Source organism: Oryza glaberrima, chromosome 1 (assembly GCF_000147395.1).
Source record: "Oryza glaberrima chromosome 1, OglaRS2, whole genome shotgun sequence".
In the NCBI taxonomy this organism is placed as follows: domain Eukaryota; kingdom Viridiplantae; phylum Streptophyta; class Magnoliopsida; order Poales; family Poaceae; genus Oryza; species Oryza glaberrima.
In genome coordinates, this window is record NC_068326.1 from 14,606,842 (window position 1) to 14,631,032 (window position 24,191).

At 43.7% G+C, this 24,191-nt stretch overlaps 2 protein-coding genes across 2 annotated transcripts; one reads left to right on the forward strand and one right to left on the reverse strand.

The window, feature by feature from the left end:
* The first annotated feature begins 217 nt into the window (after nt 1-217).
* On the forward strand, nt 218-1,699 carry LOC127760168 (pectinesterase/pectinesterase inhibitor-like). Its single transcript, XM_052284387.1, has 2 exons — nt 218-886; nt 1,002-1,699. The coding sequence occupies exon 1, from the start codon at nt 416-418 to the stop codon at nt 833-835; it is 420 nt and encodes a 139-aa protein (XP_052140347.1). The 5' UTR covers nt 218-415; the 3' UTR covers nt 836-886; nt 1,002-1,699.
* An 18,275-nt stretch (nt 1,700-19,974) lies between these two features.
* Nucleotides 19,975-23,936, reverse strand: LOC127768130 (peroxidase 27-like). Its single transcript, XM_052293696.1, has 4 exons — nt 23,580-23,936; nt 22,587-22,941; nt 20,606-20,730; nt 19,975-20,432 (listed from the first exon to the last, which is right to left on the reverse strand). The coding sequence occupies exons 1-4, from the start codon at nt 23,823-23,825 to the stop codon at nt 20,130-20,132; spliced, it is 1,029 nt and encodes a 342-aa protein (XP_052149656.1). The 5' UTR covers nt 23,826-23,936; the 3' UTR covers nt 19,975-20,129.
* Between the last annotated feature and the right edge of the window lie 255 nt (nt 23,937-24,191).

Consider the following 24,191-nt stretch of genomic DNA (forward strand, 5'->3'; position numbering starts at 1 on the left):
TTTCGCTGACGTGGCGCCTATGTGGCATAGTTGACCTAGTCTTCGTCTCACTTGACATTGATGTGTCGCTTATGTGGCATTAAAATAAAAAAAATAAGGGACCCATATGTAAAAAAAATATTGTGGGACCTACTGACATCTGGGCCCACATGTTATCCTCTCTCCCCTTTTCTTCTTCCTCCTCCCTCTTCTCTCTCCCTCTCCTTGCCTTCTCCTTCCTCTTCCTCTTCCTCTTCCTCCCCTTTCCCCTTCTAGCAGCAGTAGAGAGGGCGGCGGCGACGACGGCGAGGTAGAGTAGGAGCCGGGAAGGGCACCAGCGGTTTTAATAGTGGGAGCGCTGCAGAATTGCAAGGAGCTGCTCGGGTACGCCATAGACGACCTCAACACGTCCTTCGACAAGCTCGGTGGCTTCGATATGACCAATTTCAACAAGGCCGTCGACGACCTCCGCACGTGGCTCAGCGCCGCACTCACCTACCAGGGCACCTGCCTCGACGGCTTCCTCAACACCACCACCGATGCCGCTGCCAAGATGCCCAACGCGCTCAACAGCTCGCAGGAGCTCATGGAGGACATCGTCGCCGTGGTCGACCAGTTCTCGTCGACGCTCGGCAGCCTCAGCATCGGGCAGTGGCTGCTCGCCGAGGACGGCATGCCGACGTGGATGTCGGAGGGCGGGAAGCAGCCGCTGCTGGAGGCGCCGCGGCCTGAGGCCGAGCCGGAGGAATTCGAGCCAAACGTGATGGTGGTGCTGCACCCGGACCTGGAGAAGTTCACGGACAAGGTGAAGACGTACCAGGACACGCTCTACCCGCATGCGCAGCGGCAGTTCTAACGCGACTGCTCCGTGTCTGGCACCATCGACTTCATATGCTGCAACTCGCAGGCAAGTATATAATTAAACTCTTCTTCTTCTCTTTCTTTTGATCCAACAATTAACACCACCACCACGACGAAGAAGAATAAGCAAATATTGAGAAAAGCAAATGAAATGCATGCAGGTGGTGCTCCAGAACTGCTTGATCCAGCTGCAAAAGCCGATGGGGAACCAAGTGAACATCATAATTAACGGCGCAGGTCGCGGGAGGGACGGGGCTGCACAACCGCATTGTGGCGCCGCACCCGGATCTGGAGAAGGCGAAGACGTACATGGCGCGGCCGTGGAAGGAGTATTCGGGGACCATCTTTGTGCAGAACGAGCTCGACGCGTTGGTGGATCCGGTGGGGTGGCTGGATGTTAACGACCAAATTTGGTAATATCAGTATCGGAGAAGAAGATTAGATCGAAGCGGAATCAGAGATGAGTATGGTCGCGGAAACAGAGTAAGAATCGACTGGAGTTCGAATCGGCTACGATCGGGATCGGCTAAGTTCGAGTTAGACTGGGTTAGGTGATACAGCCGATTCCGACAATACAACTTGGTGTACGACATCGGGTCGAGTTGATATGCTTCAAGATGATTGCCACGCATAGATAGAGTCCTGAGAAGGCGACTGTATCTATTAGTTAGGATATTTTATGTAAATTTCTTAGAGATATGTTTGGGCAAAAGTCTGCCGCAAAGACTTATGATATCTTAGAGTTTGTTAGGGATAAGAGTCATGTCCGATATGGACATGTTGGATAATTCTCGGGTATAAATAGACCCCGAGCCCTATGTAATCAAAGGAACACACACGTTCAATACAATCTCGGCGCATCGCCACCCTTTTTTTACTTTAGTTTTATTTCGACGAGTTCTTGCATTCGGGTTGAGCTGCATCGGTTTCGATCTTCAACAAGAGGTAAAACTTGTTATGACGGCTTGCGTTCTCGGGATTAGTGCTTCCATATTTATGATACTCTAATCTTGTTTATGTAATTCGTCGAGTTATCATATATCTTATATAATCTCTGGCAATATCACTATCTAACCTACACTCGCTAACATCTATCAATAGAGGGCAGCCGATTAGGTTAAATATTGATGTTGGCTTAGATTATATATGATATCCACCACTCTATGAAACTTCCAATGGCTTGATTATCTAGATATTGTCCTTCTTTTCATACTTATAGCTGCATCAGTTGAGTTTGATCTTATGAGTCGTGATTAGAATCTCAATCTCTAGCCTGCTTCTTGGTTGCCGATTAGGGTAGTATCGGGGTTTCAGCCGATCTTACCTGATTTAACGATATTTGCTTTATATGCTTTATTGACATGTTAAATCTACCCTTAATGTCAAAATCTTATTGCATTTAAGTATATTAGGCTTTTGTTTGGTATATTCTGCTTGCTTTAATATCTTAACATAGGGTGGTATCGGATTATTAGCCATACATGCTAGATTTATCTGATCGGCTATGCTATGAACATATATAGTCTTGTTGTTAGTATATATTTCAATCTAAGTGATTTATACTGTCTCGGCATAGCGACCGATCTATCCCAATCACTTGATGTAAGTATATATCGACATAAGGATTATATATTGTTAATGTCTACAGCCAATCGAGTAGATTTAGTTCTTTATTATCTATTTATAACTGCCGATCGATGCATATATGACATCGGCTCAAAGATAAACGACATGTCATCGGCACTTAGCCGATCGGCTATCGTTTATGGATTTAACCACGGTTTCTTTGTCTTTATTTCTTGTTAATTGCAGGATCAAATCAACTGGCATGCTAGCATACCCGAAAGCGTGTTTTGGACCTGCACTGAAGTGAAGCAGATCTTCCAGGCCTCGTGTTTTTCATCAACACGCTTTTGGCACGCCTGGTGGGACCCATCAGAAGTCAGAATCACAACAGCAGTTTTCCCTATGGCCGAGAAACTGCCAGCATCGCCGTCCAGGCTGGTCCTAGCTCTGTTAAAGAAAAGATCCTGAAGCTGGGTCTATCTGAGATTGATGAAGACAACATTGTGCCTATCACTCTGGATAAATTGACACCTGAGCAGCAAAAAGACCTTGATACAATGATGCAGCAAGCACGGAATCAGTTCTTGAGCTCATTCACGGAGTCCCGCAAGGGAACACTGGTTCAGAAGTACAAAGTAAAGGTAATTGCTGATGTTCCTAGGACCGGTTCTTCTAAGGATGAAGAAGTGAAACAAGCTCCAGATGATGTGTCACGACCGGAAATAACCCAACGGGCGTTCCTTACGTGCATGTATTATTCCTTGTCCCAGGAGGCAAGGTACACCAAAAGTTGATACAATTCAGAGTTTAACAAGCGGAAGCGTAAATAGATAATTTATTACATGGGCGGCGAAGGCCCAGCACACAAGAAGACAAACGAAAAACAGCGGAAGACTAGGGCGACGACCACAGGCGCTTGACGGCAGGCACGAACTAGATACCAAAGCCTTCATCTTCCAGGAACTCCTCTTCTGGGTTTGGGAAAAATTGAGCAAGACTGAGTACAACCACCGTACTCAACAAGACACACCCATAAGTGCAGAATAAATGCAAGGGAGTATAAGGGAGCCATAATATAGGGGGTTAGGGTTTGCAGTAAACATCATTAAAAGTCACTTAGTTGCTTAAAGCTACTTTGTAAACACGATCCTAGAGCTATGCAATATTATTAATCAAGGCCGTGAACCCACACGAACCTGCCTTAACCCAAGGCCTACGATGATTCAGACCGAACTGGCAACCCGACCCTGGGTCTCAGCTCGTCCCAAGCCAACCCAGGCCAACCATTCCACATTTTAGTTGTTAAGCAGGTTTTAAGAATTAAAACACTAACTTGGGTACATTGCTAGGCTTGCCCATAACCGAGGGCGCGACTATTCGAATAGGTTATACTCTGATCAGAGGTGTACATCTTTACCCACAAGACACATCTTCCTCACGTGTAACCACGTGCCCACATACCACCATGGTATACGGACGGAAGACGTGACATAGTTTCCAACCCATCCTAGCCATAGACAAGAGTACCGACCCAACCCCACCTACGGCCGGAACCTCCGGGACAGGTAGGCAGGACTGAGCCCCTAGCAGCAGGACACCAGCCCTGTGCCATGACATCTCGATTACCGGGCCGCAGCTCGTGTAGCCTTCATTTGCCCTAGAGATGTCCATCGATCCCCGACTTCGTCCATCTCCATCCGTGTAGTTTTGTTTATAACCAGACTGAGCCACAAACTAAGCCTTACCCACTAGACATGTGGAAGTACGGTAGTGCTTTGCAACAGAGGCCTAAAGACCGGTCCTTATGTGGCCGAGGTGCTATTATCAAAACCATGCACCCTGAGCCTAGCCTAAAACCATTTTGAGGATTTTGAATAGAGGGGGAGGTGTGAATCCAATTCCACAATAATCCAACCATTCCATAGTGTCCATGTGATAAGAATATTCCCAAAGTCTAGAGTTGTAAAACCACCTGATGTTGCCTAATTAAGCAGCGAAGCATCTACCTAAATTCATACTAGTGGTACCATGAATAGAGTATCCACTAGTTGGGGTTTTGTTTATTCTAGGGTGAACAAGGTAATAATAACAATAACAATAATAATAAGGTCATAACAAAGGTAAAAAGGCATGGCTAAATAAAACAGTGATAACGCGGGAATTTAAATAAAGCGATAATGCAATAATTTAAATCAAAATAATTTTATAAACTGGGATTCAATATGTTCAAGGATGATGTGACTTGCCTTGCTCGCTTTCCCAAACGTCGGCTTCAACCTCCACGTAGAGCGGATCTTCCGAAGCTGCAGCGTCTACACGACCAACGGAAAGGAAAAATGCTTTTACTCTAATAAACTCCATATAACAAGCAGGAACAAAGCACAAAAATGGGTTTTTGACTTCTTAAGGGAAAATTAGAGACTTGAACGGTCCAATTCCGAGTTCGAATGGCCAAGTTATGGCCATTTGAAGTTTATATGCTCTTTAAATGAATATTTACGAATTTCTTCATTTAAATTTTAATTTAAAAATGGTTTATTGCGTCAGCCGAGGGGAGAGGGCGCGTGGACCGGGTCCACGGGAGTGGGGCCCATGAGGCAGCCTCACGGTCCACGGTGGACCGGGTGCACCCGGGCTCACACCGGCCGGCGCCGTGGGCCCCACATGTCAGCCGCACCCGAGGGCGCGGGCGGCTAACGGCCGGACCCCATGCGGCAGCCGCTCGGCGCGCCCGAAGGCGGCCACGTCGGCGTAGCCGGCGGGAGGCGGCGCGCCCGCGCCCCTATGGTCGCCGGCGGCGGCCATAGGCACGGCGGAGCGGCGGCCGAGAGAGGGGAGGGAAAGGGGGAAACGAGGCGGCGGTCCACGGCTCACTCTAGGTTGACGGCGATGACGAAAAAGGCTGCCGGAGCGGAGGACGGCGGGGGACGGCGGCGCTCCGGCGGTCGGCGAGCTCGACGAGGGGGTAGACGGGGACGGCGACGGTGCGGCGAAGCCAGAGGAGGCGACGCCGGGGCGGGAAACGGTCCCGGCGAGCGGAGAGAGCCGCCAAAGGTCGTCGGCGACGGAGGAGAGAGAGGGTGGCGGCGCGAGCTCGATTCCGGCGAGGAGACGGTGCGGCAAGGGGCGGAAACGGGCGAGGGAGGCGCGGGGAGGGTTTAAATAGGGTTGGAAGGGGGAGAGAGCGGCCGGGGAAGGAAGTAAACCGGCCGGGAGGTCCGGTCGCCATCAATGGCGCCGGCGAGATTTGAGGGAGCAAATCCGGCCGTTTGAATGCGAGAGAGAGAGAGGGAAAAATGGGGGGTAAGGGAGAGGGGATCACGGGGAGTAATTCCCCCGTATTGATTTCACGCGGGGACGACGGGAGGCGGCGGGATTCGCGGCGGCGGTGGCGCTAGGCGCGGGCGAGGCGGCGGGAGCGGTGGGAGGAAGGAGATGACGGGTGGGCCCCACCCGTCAGCGAGGGTGGCAGGCGGGCCCGCCCGTCAGCGGCGCGCGCGCGGGGAAGAGGAGAGAGGGGGAGGGAAGTGGGCCGAGCCGGCCCAAGAGAGGGAGGGAGGGTTTTTAGGGTTTTTCTTTTTATAAAACCTTTTCAACTTTGTTTATTCCTTAATAATTATTATTTGTGCTCTGAAAATTCCACTAAAATTTATTTACACATTTTAGGCTTTTAGGAAATATACAAAAATCCTCTAAGCCTTATTTTACTTTTACTTTGCACATTTTAATTGTTGGAGGCTTTCACACGGATTTTAATTATTCTAGGCATAATTTAAAGGATATATTTTAGGGTTGTTTTGGGACGTGACATGATGCGGCTCAACCGAGTATAAAGGTGCTGTAGATGGTTTTCGAGGAAATCAAGGTGATGGCTCTCAAGGAGTTCAGGGTGTTGGCTCTCAAGGAATTCAAGGTGGAGGCCTTAATCAAGACGGCAATGCGGCACAGTTACAGTTTAACAACATCCAGGATCAGGTTGACTATGCCGTGCACCATGCTTTGATCAATCAATCTGGAATATTAGTCAACACTTTGTCAAACATGGTGAAGACAATGGTTGATGGTTCAATGGCTGAATATCAGGCTACAGGACCGGTTTATCTACCAGGAGGGGTGTTCCCGAATTATCGGCCATTAGTCACTGATAATCAGCCAGCTGTTCAACCAATTCCTCCCAATGCAGCATCGGCTCAGCCGACGGCACCAGTATCGGCTCTTGCACCTGCTGCACCATCATCGGCGCCGGGTCAATTAGTGAATCCCCGGTTGTTGGTTAGAGAGCAACCGCAGCATAGTGGACAGAATGTGAATCAGCTAACGCAAGGTCAGGTTGTAGCTATGTTCTTACCTCCTCAACCTACTGTTGACCCAACCCAGCAGCAGCCAATTCAGCAAACACCACCAAGGCAGCAGATTGTGCAGCCGATTCAACAAACGCCACCAATCCAACAGGTTGTGCAGCCAATTCAGCAGACGCCACCTAGGCGGCAGATTTTGCAACCAATTCAGCAAACACTGTTAAGGCAACAAGTTATTCAGCTGATTCAACAGCAAGCCTCGATGAATGCATCGGCTGGGTTTGCAAGACCTGATAATCAGCCAAGGCAGCATGCTGCGAATCAAGTTGTTCCAGAGCATTTGGTCCATAATGTGCAACCGAATCAAACGGTGGTACCTCAAGTTGTTCCCGAGCATTTGGTGCGCAATATTCAGCCAAATTTTCAAGATTACCAGGGGGGCAATTTGAATTATCAGTATCAACCTCCTTCACCGCAAGTCTAATATCAGCAGGGAGGATCGGCTCAACCTCAATTTGTTCCTCAGTACAATCAATTCGAGCTCATGCCACAACAACCTCAAGGAGCACCTCAGCAACGACCATGGGCCGATATGATTGCGGATGTGATGAAGGAGCAGTTTGGGCTCAGGCCGAAAGACGCTGGAAATTTGTACCGGCAACCTTACCCTGAATGGTTTGAGAGAGTCCCTCTACCTAACCGGTTCAAAGTTCCAGACTTTTCAAAATTCTAAGGGCAAGATAGTACGTCAACTTATGAACACATTATCCGGTTTTTGGCCCAGTGTGGTGAAGCATCGGCTGTGGATGCCTTAAGGGTTAGGTTGTTCCGGTTGTCTTTGTCTGGATCGGCTTTCACTTGGTTTTCTTCTTTGCCATATGGATCAATTAACAGTTGGGCCGATTTGGAGAAGCATTTTCACAGCTATTTCTACAGTGGGGTACATGAGATGAAACTGTCCGATTTAACAGCGATCAAGCAGAGACATGATGAGCCTGTGCATGAATATATTCAGAGATTCAGAGAGATGAGAAATAAGTGCTATAGCTTGAGTTTAACTGATGCCCAGTTAGCCGATTTGGCTTTTCAGGGTATGATTGCTCCAATCAGGGAGAAGTTCTCATCTCAAGACTTTGATAGCTTGTCACATCTTGCACAGAAGGTGACCTTGCATGAACAGAGGTTTTCAAAAGTAAGGAAGAACTTTAAAAAAGTTAATCATGTCTGTCCTTACATGTATGGATTGGATGATGATGATGATGATGATGACTCCGAAATAGCAGCAGCCGAATGGGTTAGAAGCAAGAAAGTTATACCGTGCCAATGGGTAAAGAGTTCTGGAAAGGAGGAGAGGTATGACTTTGATATTACCAAGGCTGATAAAATCTTTGATTTGCTACTCCGAGAGAAGCAGATTCAACTTCCTGCTGGTCATACGATTCCATCGGCTGAAGAATTGGGCAAGAAGAGGTATTGCAAGTGGCATAATTCTGGGTCTCATTCTACCAATGATTGCAAGGTTTTCAGGCAGCAGATCCAAGCGGCTATTGAGGGAGGCAAAATAAAATTTGATGACTCCAAGAGGCTGATGAAGGTTGATGGCAATCCTTTTCCTGTTAATATGGTGCAAACAGCTGGCCGAACAGCTGATGGAGGACGTGCAAGAGGTTTTCAGGTGAATTCGGCAAAAATTATCAACAAATATCAGAAGAAGTATGACAAACAGCAGGAGAGGCATTACGAGGAAGGTGATGACGGTTTTGATCCTCATTGGGGCTGCGAGTTCTTTAGATTTTGCTGGAATGAGGATGTGAGGCTGCCATCTATCGAGGACTGTCCTAGGTGCGGTAATATTGTAGAAAGCTCAAGCCGATCATATAATAGAGGCAATCGGCTAATGCAGACTAGAGTTCCTGTTCATCAAAGATTGGGTTCAGTGAACCAAGATTGTAACCAGGAGGACAATGAAAACATGAAGACTCAATGATGTCCTTCTGGTATATTTACAAAGAATCATAAGAGAAGGGTTTAAAGATTGAGGAACAGGGAGCGTTTTCAGGAGGTCGAACAGGAAATCAATCATCAGCTAAAGAAAACGAAGCCAAAGCAGGAGTGGCGCGTTAAGAAACAAGCTCCTGTAGCCGACGAGGCCGCAGCCGATGAAGCAAAGAGATTGGCCAAAGGAAAAAGTGTTGTGACTGCATCGGTTAACATGGTTTTCACGCTGCCTACTGAGTTTGGGGTCAAGCAAGCCGATGTCGATGAAGTTGAAGAGGAATCGGCTAAGTTGATTTTATCACCAGAACAAGAAGTCTTCGAGAAGCTAGAGGGGACAGAGAATCGGCATCTTAAGCCATTGTATATAAATGGCTATGTCAATGGGAAGCCGGTGTCCAAGATGATGGTCGATGGTGGGGCTGCAGTGAATTTGATGCCTTATGCTACATTCAAGAAGTTGAGTAGAAATGTTGAAGGTCTCATCAAGACAAACATGGTGCTTAAAGATTTTGGTGGCAATCCATCAGAAACCAAGGGAGTTTTGAATATGGAACTGACCGTCGGCAGCAAATCTATACCTACAACGTTCTTTGTCATCGATGGGAAGGGTTTCTACAGCTTGTTGCTTGGAAGGGATTGGATTCATGCCAATTGTTGTATTCCCTCAACCATGCATCAATGCTTGATTCAGTGGCAAGGCGACAAGATTGAAATTGTGCCAGCCAACAGGTCAGTCAATGTTGCCAGTGCCGATTTAGCTCTTTGGGAGATGGATGGTCTTGATTGTTTATCTGGAAAAGTTTGGGATGGAGATTTTCTAAAAGTGTCCGATTCTGATATATGGCCAATTGAAGATGGAGAACCAAAGCTATTATTTTGAGGGCGTCGTGGAGGGTTCAAACGTCTACATCAAGGATACAATAGATGATCTCGATGACAAGCAAGGATAGGGTTTCATGTCGGCTGATGAATTGGAAGAAATTGACATAGGTCTGGGTGATCGACCAAGGCCGACATTTATTAGTAAAAATTTATCTCCGGAGTTTAGAACCAAGTTGATAGAGCTATTGAAGGAATTCAGAGATTGCTTTGCTTGGGAGTATTATGAGATGCCAGGACTCAGCCGATCGATTGTTGAACATCGGCTACCTATCAAACCAGGGGTTAGACCGCATCAACAACCTCCGAGAAGATGCAAAGCCGATATGCTTGAACTTGTCAAGGCTGAGATTAAACGTTTATATGATGCTGGTTTTATTCGTCCTTGCCGATATGCTGAGTAGGTTTCTAGTATAGTTACTGTTATCAAGAAGAACGGCAAGGTCAGGGTGTGCATTGATTTCCGAAACTTGAATAAAGCTACCCCAAAAGATGAATTCCAATGCCAGTGGCCGATCAGCTGGTTGATGCTGCTTCAGGACACAAGATTTTAAGTTTTATGGATAGTAATGCAGGGTACAATTAGATTTTTATGGCCGAAGAAGATATTCATAAGACAGCTTTTAGGTGTCCTGGTGCAATCGGCTTATTCGAGTGGGTTGTAATGACTTTTGGCTTGAAAAGTGCTGGGGCTACATATCAAAGAGCCATGAATTATATATATCATGATCTGATCGGTTGGTTGGTTGAGGTCTACATTGATGATGTGGTTGTTAAGTCTAAAGAGATAAAGGACCACATAGCCGATCTGAGGAAGGTTTTTGAGAGAACCAGAAAATATGGCTTGAAAATGAACCCAACAAAGTGTGCTTTCGGTGTATTGGCTGGCCAATTTTTGGGATTTCTTGTTCATGAGAGGGGAATTGAGATTACTCAGAGAAGTGTTAATGCAATCAAGAAGATTCAGCCTTCAGAGAACAAGACAGAGTTGCAAGAGATGATCGGCAAGATAATTTTTGTTAGAAGGTTTATTTCTAATTTGTCTAGAAGGTTAGAACCTTTTACACCGTTGTTAAGATTGAAAGCCGATCAACAGTTTACTTGGGGGTAGAGCAACAGAAGGCTTTGGATAGTATTAAGGAATATCTTAGCTCTCCTCCAGTTTTGATTCCTCCACAGAAAGGAATACCTTTTAGATTATATCTGTTGGCCGGTGAGAAGTCAATCGGTTCAGTCTTGATTCTGGAACTTGAAGGGAAAGAAAGAGTTGTATTCTACTTGAGTCGTCGACTCTTGGATGCAGAGACTAGATATTCTCCTGTGGAGAAGTTGTGCTTGTGCCTATATTTTTCATGTACAAGGTTAAGGCATTATCTATTGTCCAACGAATGCACTGTTATATGCAAAGTCGATGTCGTTAAATACATGTTATCAGCTCCAATTTTGAAAGGAAGTGTTGGGAAGTGGATATTTTCCTTAACTGAATTTGATCTTCGGTATGAGTAACCGAAGGCGGTCAAAGGGCAAGCTATAGCCAATTTTATTGCAGAACATCGTGATGATTCAATCGGCTCGGTTGAGATCGTGCCATGGACTTTATTCTTTGATGGGTCAGTATGCACTCATGGTTGTGGCATCGGCTTGGTTATAATTTCCCCTCGGGGGGCAAGTTTTCAGTTTGCCTATACTATCAAACCTTATGCAACCAACAATCAAGCTGAGTATGAGGCAGTTCTTAAAGGGTTGCAGTTACTCAAGGAAGTTGAAGCCGATGCTATTGAAATTATGGGGGGATTCTTTGCTAGTAATCAGTCAATTGGCAGGAGAATATGAGTGCAAGAATGATACATTGATAGTTTATAATGAGAAGTGCCAAGAACTAATGAAGGAATTTCGGCTGGTTACTTTGAAGCATGTATCTCGAGAGCAAAATATTGAAGCTAATGATTTAGCCTAAGGGGCGTCAGGGTATAAGCCAATGATCAAAGATGTTAAGGTTGAAGTTGCTGCAATAACAGCCGATGATTGGAGATATGATGTACATCGATATTTACAGAATCCATCTCAATCGGCCTCTCGGAAATTGAGATATAAGGCGTTGAAGTATACTTTATTGGATGATGAACTCTATTATTGAACGATTGATGGGGTGTTGCTTAAGTGTTTGAGCGCCAATCAGGCTAAGGTTGCAATTGGCGAAGTTAATGAAGGGATTTGTGGCACTCATCAGTCGGCTCATAAGATGAAGTGGTTGCTTCGACGCGCAGGGTATTTTTGGCCGACAATGTTAGAGGATTGTTTCAAATATTACAAGGGATGTCAAGATTGTCAGAAATTTGGGGCGATCCAGAGAGCACCAGCGTCGGCTATTAATCCTATCATTAAGCCATGGCCATTCAGGGGTTGGGGAATTGATATGATCGGTATGATTAATCCACCATCGAGTAAAGGGCATAAGTTTATATTGGTGGCAACCGATTACTTTACCAAGTGGGTTGAGGCGATTCCTTTGAAGAAAGTTGATTCTGGGATGCTATACAGTTTGTTCAAGAGCATATAATCTATCGATTTGGTATTCCTCAAACCATTACGATCGATCAAGGTTCAATTTTCGTGTCCGATGAGTTTGTTCAGTTTGCCGATAGCATGGTTATCAAATTGTTGAATTCTTCACCATATTATGCACAAGCTAATGGGCAGGCCGAGGCATCTAACAAGAGTTTGATCAAATTGATTAAGAGAAAGATTTATGATTACCCTCGGCAGTGGCATACTCGGTTGGCCGAAGCATTGTGGTATTATTGGATGGCTTGTCATGGATCGATCCAAGTCCCTCCTTATAAGCTTGTTTATAGACATGAGGCTGTTTTACCATGGGAAGTTAGAATCGGCTCAAGGAGAACGGAATTGTAAAATGATTTAACAGTTGATGAGTATTATAATCTCATGGCCGATGAAAGGGAAGACTTGGTTCAGTCTAGATTAAGAGCCCTTGCAAGGGTTACCAAGGATAAGGAACGAGTTTCCCGACATTATAACAAGAAAGTGGTGCCCAAGACTTTTTCTGAAGGTGAGCTTGTATGGAAGTGATTTTGCCGATTGGGACTCGAGATAGCAAATTCGGCAAGTGGTCGCCGAATTGGGAAGGACCGTTCCAAATCCACAAAGTTGTTTCTAAGGGAGCTTACATGTTGCATGGACTTGATGGAGAAGTTTATGGACGCGCACTAAATGGCAAGTATTTGAAGAAATATTACCTAAGTGTTTGGGTTAATGCATGATCGGCTGATGTTGCCGATACATGACAGCCGATGTGTCTACATTGCCTTGAGATGGCCGATATTGTTATATCGCCCTTAGTTGTTTTTCATATTGTAAATCGGTTGTGGTTTGCCGATGTACAATGGCCGATATTGTTATATCACCCTTAGTTGTTTTTCATATTGTAATCGGTTGTGGTTTGCCGATGTACCGATGGCCGATATGGTTATATCGCCTTTAGTTGTTTTTATAATTTTGTCAATGCTTTTGACGTTGTAAAATTAGGGGGGCACATATATACGAAAAATGAAAATTTTTGAGCAAATTTAGAAGTTATATTAATCGGCACAAAGGTTTGTCAAGACAATAAAGTACCAGAGTATCTTAGCCGATTACAAAAATTTATAAGATCTATTACACAGAAAGTCACCGAGACAAATATTGCTGGATAGCCGATATAGCTCTTTGCCTAATTTGTTCTACTTCTTCAATAGCTTGGACATCTTGAGCGTCGGTTCCAGGGATGATTTTCAAGGACTTGGTCATATCAGCGACGTTTTTGATGGCCGATTTCAGCTTCGCCTTTTGTTCTTCAACGACTCGCGGGAGATCGGCTAGCTTTTTGTTTTCCAGATCCAGTTCGGCATTGCATTCTTGAAGTTGGGCCAAGAGCTCAATCTTGCGAGCTTCGAGCCGATTAACGTTGGATTTGATCGGGCCCTCGGATAGCTGATCAAGCTTGGACTTCTCTTCATGCACAAGCTGCCAATTGGCTTGGATTGTGGCTTCAATGTCCTTGCGCTCCCAACGTTTGGCTAGTCTTAGTTTGGCTTTCTCCAGCTTGAATTGATGCTGCTCAAGGTAGACAGCTGGAGTAAGGACGTCGACTAGCTCATTTGGGATTAGAGCTTGAACCTCGTGTAACCGAGTCCTAATTGGCCCACAGTTTACCACCAAGCTGTCTAATGATGATGCCTCTAGCCGAAGAGAGATGTCTTCAAGGGTTTTCTTCACATTATCGGACAAGGGAGCTAAAGACTTGCTAGTAGTGTCTTCTTCTGTTTCTTCATCAAGATAGTCTTTAATATCGAAAGAGAACAGATCGGCTAAGGCCTGCAAGAAGGAATTTAAAAAATTGAGTCTCAACATGAGTTATTTGGCTGATTCAAGACTTTTATAGACAAGACTTATTGGGATGGCAGGAGCAGCTGGTTGTACTTCTTCTTCAACATGATGACTCCTTGCAGCCGATGGAGTTTGATCGCTTGATGGTTGCTGAACAGGAGAAGGAGGAGGAGGAGGCTGCAAAAAGATAAGTATTACGGAAAATCGGTTGAGATCAACTATTAAAAGAATTAAGAATATCTTATTGGTGGAGCCGGTTTGGGAATTGGTGCTGCCGACTTCTTCTTTATAGCAATTTTCTTCTTCTGCAACCATAAAATCTGTGAGTAATCGACTATAAGTGAAGGGATTGCAAAAAGAAAGCTGCTTACCTTTGAAAAATGGAATGGGGCAGAAGGAGTTGGAGGAGTTTGCTTAGGTGAAGCCGATGGGGTTCTTTCAGTATCGCTTACTTCATCTGTGGCTTGATCAACATCCTCGCTGATTTCTTCTTCACCTAGAGCTTGTTCAATGGATGGATCTAGGGCAGGCAGGTCATCGGTTGGTTTAGACTTCTTGAGTTTGGCCTTCTTCTTTGGGGCTGGAGCCAATGTGTCCACAGCCGATGACCTGGTTCTTCTCTTCTTGCCTGCATCGGTTGGTTCTCTGATTAGGCCTTGGAGAAGAGTTGAAGTCTTGGGGGCATGATAGCCGATGACAGGAGGAGATGGCCCACCTCCATTGGGAATCAGACCTGGGGCATATTCAATGTCTCTGTCACTGTTGCTTTGATGTGGTGGGGAAGATTCGGTTGTTTGCAAAACAGAAACAAAAGATTAGTCAAGTTATGAATCAGCTGACAATTGTTTAGATTAATGATGACAAGGTTTACCTGAGGTATAACATCAGGGAAGAGATCTGTCATGTACATCGAGGCCGGTTGGTGGAATAGATGTAGCTTCCATTCACCCCACCATATGTCAAAGTTTTTGCTCTTGAATCCCGCCAGCTCGATATTCTCAATGCTGTCCAGAGGAGGTCCTTAGAGATTGAGCAGTCGATCCATCATCAAGGTTGATGAAATTTCCCCTCGGCACTGGATCTTATCGGCGAAAAATAAGCCGATTGGGAGTTGGCCCATTCCAAGTTGTCTGGCTGAGCTCATTGGGTGATAGAATTCATAAGAGACTTGAATGTTTCTTCCCTGATGAATGCCGATAGAAAGGATGCATGGGCTGATTGCAACTGAGAAAACTTCCCTGGACTTTTGGTATCTTTTATGATTGATATCTTAAAATCTAAAGTCTGACGGGAGCTCAAGGTTTGCTGAGTCCTCATAAAAGCTGCAGAACCAATCCTTGAGCAGTTCAGCCGATAGTTTTGCTCCAGCATTGGCTGATGTGGATGCATACTCTCCATATAACATGCATCTGCGATGGGTGCGTTCTTCTCCATCATCTTCTATGATCGGCTCCAGCCTTGGGAATTCGGCTTCTGTCACTGATGGCCGATTGACAACTTTCATGACCATTAAGTTGAGCCAAGATTGTAGCAGCCACCATGGTCCACCTGCTTCAACCACCGAGCCGACGGCTATTTTGGCCGATGCATTGTTCAACATTTTGTATAAGTAGCCAAGGAGGATTTTGCCTAGAGGAAATTCTCTTTTTGACTCAAGAGCTTTGGCTGCAAACTGCCAGTTGGTTGTAGGGCCACAACTGGATCCGCAGAAAAGAAACTTTTCTAGCCACATGAGTAAAAATGCCACATGCTCTCGAGGAGTAACAGATCCGTGGCCCATATATGCTGCCACATAACCAGACCAACCACCTATGCTTTTGGTCCTGAAATCGTATTGATTCTTGGTGTTCAGGTTCATGGGATTAGCAGATGAGGATACATCTAGACCAGTGATCATAGTAATATCTATCAGAGTTGGTGTCATTGTCCCTTGGTTGAACAGAAAGGCATTGATAGTATTGGACCAGAAGTAGGTGGCGATGGCCATTAAGGGTTCATCTTTGGCTGAATTTGCTATGGTGAGGGCAAGTGCTTGGCCGATTCCAATTTCATCCCAATGTGTTTGCTTGCTGGCGATACACGCTTGTACCATGAGGTCCAACTCTTCTCAGGGGTGGTTTTCTCGAGAGACGGCCAAGACTTGAAGGTGTTCTTCCAGTGACCTAGATTAGGGTTGGCTAATCTGAAGGGGATTCTATTGGTTTCGCCAATGATGAAGTCAGTGGGATCTAGATTACGGATCGAACCGAGGAAATAATGTCCCTCATGCGATAGACTTGGAATCGCAAACAAATTGGACAGATGCTACAGATGCGAACAAGAATAGAGAAGAAGAAAACAAGATGAGGAAAGGGGAAATCAATCTGATGCGAAAGGAGAAGATCTAGCCGATGAAAACTTACCTCAGCGTATTCGGTCGACGGCGCGGTAGACGGGCTGGCGGAGGACGACATTGCCGTGGGCGGAGATTTGGCCGGAGATGGAGTCGCTTGGGGATCGCCTTGAGCGTCGGAGAAATCGCCGGAGAGAGAAAGGAAAAAGTTGGCTTCGGCGGTGAAGACTTTTCAGGAGCAACGGTTAGTATTTAAAGCGTTGGAATAACGGTCAGAAAACAACAGAGTGCGAATCTTGCTCGGAGCCGATATATGGCAAATCCGAAACATTACCAAATATTCCGGACTTGGGGGGCATGTGTTAACGACCAAATTTGGTTATATCAGTATCGGAGAAGAAGATTAGATCGAAGCAGAATCAAAGATGAGGATTGTCGTGGAAACAGAGTAAGAATCGGCTGGAGTTCGAATCGGCTAGGATTGGGATCGGCTAAGTCCGAGTCAGACTGGGTTAGGTGATACAGCCAATTCCGACAATACGACTTGGTGTACGACATCGGGTCGAGTTGATATGCTTCAAGATGATTGCCACGCATGGATAGAGTCCTGAGAAGGCGACTGTATCTATTAGTTAGGATATTTTATATAAATTCCTTAGAGATATGTTTGGCAAAAGTCTGCCGCAAAGACTTATGGTATCTTAGAGTTTGTCAAGGATAAGAGTCGTGTCCGATATGGACATGTTGGATAATTCTCGGGTATAAATAGACCCCGAGCCCTATGTAATCAAAGGAACACACACGTTCAATACAATCTCGGCGCATCGCCACCCTTTTTTACTTTAGTTTTATTTCGACGAGTTCTTGCTTTCGGGTTGAGCTGCATCGATTTCGATCTTCAACAAGAGGTAAAACTTGTTATGACGGCTTGCGTTCTTGGGATTAGTGCTTCCATCTTTATGATACTCTAATCTTGTTTATGTAATTCGTCGAGTTATCATATATCTTATATAATCTGTGGCAATATCACTATCTAACCTACACTCAGCTAACATCTATCAATAGAGGGCACCCGATTAGGTTAAGTATCGATGTTGGCTTAGATTATATATGATATCCACCACTCTATGAAACTTCCAATGGCTTGATTGTCTAGATATTGTCCTTCTTTTCATACTTATAGCTGCATCAGTTGAGTTTGATCTTATGAGTCGTGATTAGAATCTCAATCTCTAGCCTGCTTCTTGGTTGCCGATTAGGGTAGTATCGGGGTTTCAGCCGATCTTACCTGATTTAACTATATTTGCTTTATATGCTTTATTGACATGTTAAATCTACCCTTTATGTCAAAATCTTATTGCATTTAAGTATATTAGGCTTTTTGTTTGGTATATTCTGCTTGCTTTAATATCTTAACATGCTAGATCTATCTGATCGGCTATGCTATGAACATATATAGTCTTGTTGTTAGTATATATTTCAATCTAAGTGATTTATACTGTCAAGGCATGGCGACCGATCTATCCCAATTACTTGATTTAAGTATATATCGACATAAGGATTATATATTGTTAATGTCTACAGCCGATCGAGTAGATTTAGTTCTTTATTATCTATTTATAACTGCCGATCGATGCATATATGACATCGGCTCAAAGATAAACGATATGTCATCGGCACTTAGTCGATTGGCTATCGTTTATGGATTTAACCACGGTTTCTTTGTCTTTATTTCTAGTTGATTGCAGGATCAAATCAACTGGCACGCTATCATACCTGAAGGCGAGTTTTGGACCTGCACTGGAGTTAAGCTGATCTCCCAGGCCTCGTGTTTTTCATTAACACTGGAGTGGAAGGAGGAAGGAGGGCAGGAGGGACAGGAGGATATATGGGTCCCACATGGTCAGTGGGTCCCACAATAAATTTTTATGTGAATGATATGTGGGTCTCACATTTTTTTCATTGTAATGCCACATAATCACCACGTCAGCTTAAGACCAAGTCAACCGTGCTATGTAGGCACCACGTCAGCGAAAACCACCTTCAAAACCATCTAGGGAGTCATTTTGCACTGGTTTACCCGGTTTTGTGGTTGAGGGGTATGGTTTAGATTCCACCTATTGTTGAGGGAGTATGGTTTAGATTCCACCTATACTAACTGAAACATTTGTATATTATATGTGAAACAACGAGTTATAATTATTGAAACATTAGAAAATATTAACTGCAACATCCCAAGCAACACGTGCAACATTTATAAATGAATTAGTGAAACATTAGAAAATACTTACTAAAATATCCAATAGTACCACGTGCAACATTCACAAATAAACTAGTGAAACGTCAGAAAAATATTTATTGAAATATCGAAATAATGCCATGCAACATTTTATATGTGTTTTGGAAAAATCAACCTTTCGTTGCACCATAATATTGTTTTATCACTTGTACGGATAACTCAACCCAGAGAGATGTAACTTATAAAAATTACTAAATGCAACAATAACCACCGTCACATGAAATATTATGTCCCAAACTACTGAAACATAAAAAAAAAATGATGCAACATATTTTTAAATATTAATTTGTTTAAATTTTATATCATTCTTGAAACGTTAACCTGCAATTTTTGAAACATAAAAATTTTATTTGCTGAAACATATAAATAGATCACGTGTAACAATAACTATATAAAAATTACTGGCTGCAACAATAACTACCATTACATAAAACATTAGGTCATACCTAGGGAAACATAAAAATATATATGGTGCAACATATTTGCAAATATTTTATTTTGTTAAAATTTTATATCACTCTTGAAGCGTCAAGTTGTACTTTTTTTGAAACATAAAATACATTTACTAAAGCATAAAGCATATAAAAAGACCACATGCAACATTACATCTGAATTAGTGAAACATGAGTAAAAACATATTGAAACATTATAATAACATTATGTGATAAAAATCATCGGAATATTGTCATGTGAGATCTTGTTATAAATAGTTAATTATAACAAATCCAATGGTATAATTAGTTCATAATTCTGATAAATAGTTTAAGAGAAAGATCATTTAAATTTTGAATCGATGTGATTTACATGCATGCTCCATTGGCTGCTTGCACTTGTCAGTTGTCATGCACCTGTGCTATACTACTACTCCGTTGAGTTGAGGTGTCCAATTTTTCCTCCTTTATCGGACGTATGATGATAAGCATTTTCGTAACGTAATACTAGCTTGTAGATGATGGGGGAGCAAGTATCTTGGTATCTCATTCGTTGTAAAAGAAGAAATTTGTTTGAAATTGCTTTTTGCAAACGTCCGTTCCAAGCGAGTGGATTCTAACCAACCCTATCAAAACCCGCATGAGCCCTATCGACAACTGCTAACAAGCCCCATCGATAAGGGTTCTAGTGTGGGGTTGAGGCTGTGGGTGGCCGAAGAAAGGGTAAGTGGAGGGAGAGGTCTGGACTCGAGAGGGATTATCAAGGAGGGCGTAGGACGGCTAGAGGGAGGGGAAATTAGTGAGAGGTGTAGGTTTGAAATTTGAAGGGATGGCTGGGTTGAACTTTTACGGTACAATGTACTACCAGTATATACTGGCAGTACTTCTGTTTAGCAATAAAATATATATATCTGTAATCTTTTTATGTTTCTTGTACTTAACTCGTGGGCATTAATTTTACTGTATTCAACGCATAACAATAATTAGGATACAACAACTAATAATGGTTGTGCGCGCAGCGGATATGACGCATGTTTTCATCGTAAGAGCTAAAAAGCTTAGAGAATGATAATAAGCCAAGCTAGCGAGCGGCCGGCTAGCTAGGAGTTGACGGCGTTGCACCTCTTCCTGATCTGGCCGGCGGCGCCGGTGAGCACGCCGATCTGGCCCATGCGCTTGATGGAGTTCTTGAAGTGGTCGAGGAATACGCCGGGGTCCCGCAGCTTGTCAACGAGCGCGGCGGCGCGGCCGTCGGTGAGCAGCGTGGCGTCGGAGGTGAACATCCCCTGCCGCGCCTTGAGGTTCACGAAGTAGTGGCTGTCGAACGACACGCTGCTGCCCGGGTCCATCGGCACCACCGTCGAGTTGTCGTTTGGGTCCTGCTGGTTACGCCTGCACTGCCCCTGCACTTGCACACACACACACACACACAATTGCTGTAGTACATATTTTTCTATGCTTTTTTTTTTCCTTTTTGCAGCTACTGATCTTAATTCTGAATTTTACAAGACATGATGAGATTAAATTACTGCAGAGATTAGCCATTACTCCACTAATTAACAGGTTAATTAATTACCTGGAGGAATCTGGCGTAGGATGGGTTGAGGGACGGGTCGACGTCGCTGGGGTTGTTCTTTCCGGTGAAGTTGAAGAGCCTAGAGCTGAAAAGGTTGCAGTGCCCGATTCCGATGGTGTGCCCGCCTATATTAATCGATCAGAGTTCAACTAAACAAAATTAGTCATAGTACGTTGTTTTGGTCTTGATCCACACGATCCAAAAAAGTTCATATAGATCGAACGAATCATTTTACATATTCATGTACTAAGTTGCTCCACCTTACATGCTCTTGTACCATCAGTTCCAAAATTAAATTTGACTTGTTTCATTAAGATTAGTTTTCAAATATTTACTTTGCGAAAAACAAGAACTTATATTAACATAGAGAATATGTATAAAATTGTGTAATTCTATTCGAAGGATTTATGTTTATGGGTCTTGTCCAATAGATAGTGGCACGACCCATGCGAACCACAGAGCGAGTAGCTTTTAAGTTGAACAGCTGTATGATAGTAACACTGATGAGAAACCGACGCTTTCTAGTAACATACCGCTCAAGATAACATGTGATGAGTTTCACGCGCTCTAAGTATGGGTCGCACGCTATTAGGAGGATTGTCTGCTATCTAAGCGGTACCGTCTATTCTACTTAAGTACTGCAGTCATCCATCCTACTTTAGTACGGTGAGTAGTCCGTCTTACAACAATCCAAAAATGGACTGTGGTAATAATGTTGAATATGAATAAAAAAACATTCATGTTTGGTATAATTTTTTTTATCCGACGTTTGATTTGAATTTTTTTAATTCCTAAAGCTGCTATCTTGACTGGGATTACTTTCCCAAGGATTGTTTTTTTTTTACCTACCGAATTGAAGCTAAATCTATCCAATCTGGTGGTTGCATCTTCGTATACTGTTTTGGCTCACATGCGCATTAACCGGACGTGCATGTGGCCTGTGGTGAAGTTTAATTAATTCTTTGCCCCATCACCGACAATTATGTCATTTTCAGCTGGGCTATTGCAATCAAGCGGTTGTTTTCACACTACGGGAACAGTTGTCTTTAATCAACATGCTTCAATTCAAATCCATGCAACCTTTCATATGGACGGTTTTCTTTTTCTTTTTACAAATTTTACTTTACTTGAGAAAGTAACTAAATGTATCAAGATTTTAAACTAAAAACTTTAATACCTTGAGATATTAGTAGATACCAAATTTTACAATTTGAAAATATGTTATCTTTTTTACCTTTACAAGGATGGTAAAATTATTTCCCTTTATGCATTAAGAAATGTCAAAGTAGAATTTTTCTTGAGAAATGTCGTGAACTAGGTCACTAGGACAACTTGGAAAACATATTACAGGCTAATACTAGGCATATACAAATAAACAAAATAGGCCCTAGCTAGTTAAACAATTTTGATACTGCTGAAGTGATAAATCAAGAAATCAACCCCAATGATTAGTTGTCCCTGTGCTTTGTGGTCTAATTTTGGATGGCGTAACCATCTTGGACTTAGCTAATGAGTTTGTTCAAGTTAAGATGTAATAGGGGGAGTACCGGCCGGTACTGTTCTTTTATTCTTCTTCCATGTGCGTCGTTGTGTTTTGGTCGAGTTCATCAGTTTTGTTCAGAAAACGGATGCTTTCATGAATGTACTTAGGCTGAGTTCGGCACCCCATCTCCCCAACCCAAATCTCTCATTTTTCACGCGCACACTTTTCAAACTACTAAACAGTGTGTTTTTTTAAAAAAATTTCTATGCGAAAGTTGCTTTAAGCAGTCAAATTGATCTTTTTTTAAAAAAAAATAGCTAATACTTAATTAATCATGTTAAAAGACCACTCCGTTTTACGTGTAAAAGAAATGAGTTTCCATCCTGCACTGCCGAACACAGTCTTAATGAACTGCCCATTATCTAAGAAAATAATTAGTCTCCGTACGTATACTTCTTCAGTGATCGATGCAAGCAATGTAAGAAATTGTGTACGTACCTGAGAGGACGACGAGGTCCTGGAGACCGAGGCCCTTGGCGGAGAAGTTGGCGAGGAGGATGGGGAAGGTGGAGGTGGGCGCCGGGATGTCGGCGAGCGCCTCCTGGTCGCTGGAGACCGTGCCGTCACGCCTCCCGGTCTCCACCTCCCACAGGCTCCTCCTGTACTGGTACGACACCGAGTCCCGCGCCGCCAGCGCCACGATGTCCGCGCACGACACCACCCCGGCGCACTCCCGCTCCACCGCCGCCTTCACCTCCTCGATCACCTCGAACCCCGCCAGCGACAGGTTCGGCGCCGCGTTCTTCTCCGCCGTGTTGCTAGCCGAGTCCAGAAGCACCGACGCGTCACACCCCTTCATGTACATTATATATCCATTTGCACACATCAAGAATACAATTGTGCATGGTGTATCGTTTGGATATACTCTCTCTCTGCTTCAGATTATAACTCGTTCTGACTTTCAAATTCGGCCAAGTTTATAGAAAAAATAAAAACATTTTTAACACAAAACAAATATATCATAAAAATATATTCAATTATCGATCTAAAACTAATTTAGACAAATATATTATGAAATATATTTAATTATCGATTTAATAAAACTAATTTGGTGTTGTAAATATTACTATGGTTGTGTTCGAGAGAAGGGGTTGGGAACCTCTCCTCCCAAGCGAAGCACGTATTATTACATGATTAATTAAGTATTAACTATTTTTTAAAAAATAGATTAATATGATTTTTTTAAACAACTTTCGTATATGTTTTTTTTTTTTGCAAAAAAACATACAATTTAGCAGTTTGAAAAACGTGCGCGTAGAAAACGAGAGATGTGAGTTGGGAAAAGGGGGAAGAACACATCCTATATATATATGTCTACAAACTTAATTAAATTTGAAGTAGTTTAACTTTAATCAGTCAAACCTATAATCTACAGAGGGGAATATATATATGATTGGCCAGTATATGGATATATTCAATTTGTGTGCGTACCCTGACGAAGCAGTCGTGGAAGAACATGCGGAGGAACTTGGCGGCGAGCTCCGGGTTGCCGGCGACGCGGTTCCACACCACCCGCTGCGCGATCTCCTCCGCCTTGGGGCAGCTCTTCTTGTAGAACCCCTTCTTCAGCCCGGCCGCCTGCGCCGCCGCAATGCCGCTGCTGCCGGCGAATACCAACACCACGGCGGCGGCGGCGATCAAGCATACCAAGCCCTTATTATTGGCGCCTCCCTGCATGATGCTAGGTAGCTTAGCTAACAGCTATCACTCAATTATTTTTGCTCTCCTCTCGATGGTGAGTAGTGACCGGCCGTGAGCTCTATCTAGCTAGCTAGCCGAGTTAATTTATATCGACTCATCGGTTATATATATAGCCAACCGATGTATGTGCAAGTGTATCTATATACTTGTACGCCGGGTACTAATACATTATTACATATTAATTGACCATATATACAAGTTGTTGCTGATGTGTCTTGATGATATTAAAATAAATTACAGTTTTGCTATTTGTTAGTCGTCTATTTTTTTTATCTGTCAATCACTTGAACTTGCACACAGATATATATGGCCTAAGTTTGCAAAATATAGAACAGTGTAACT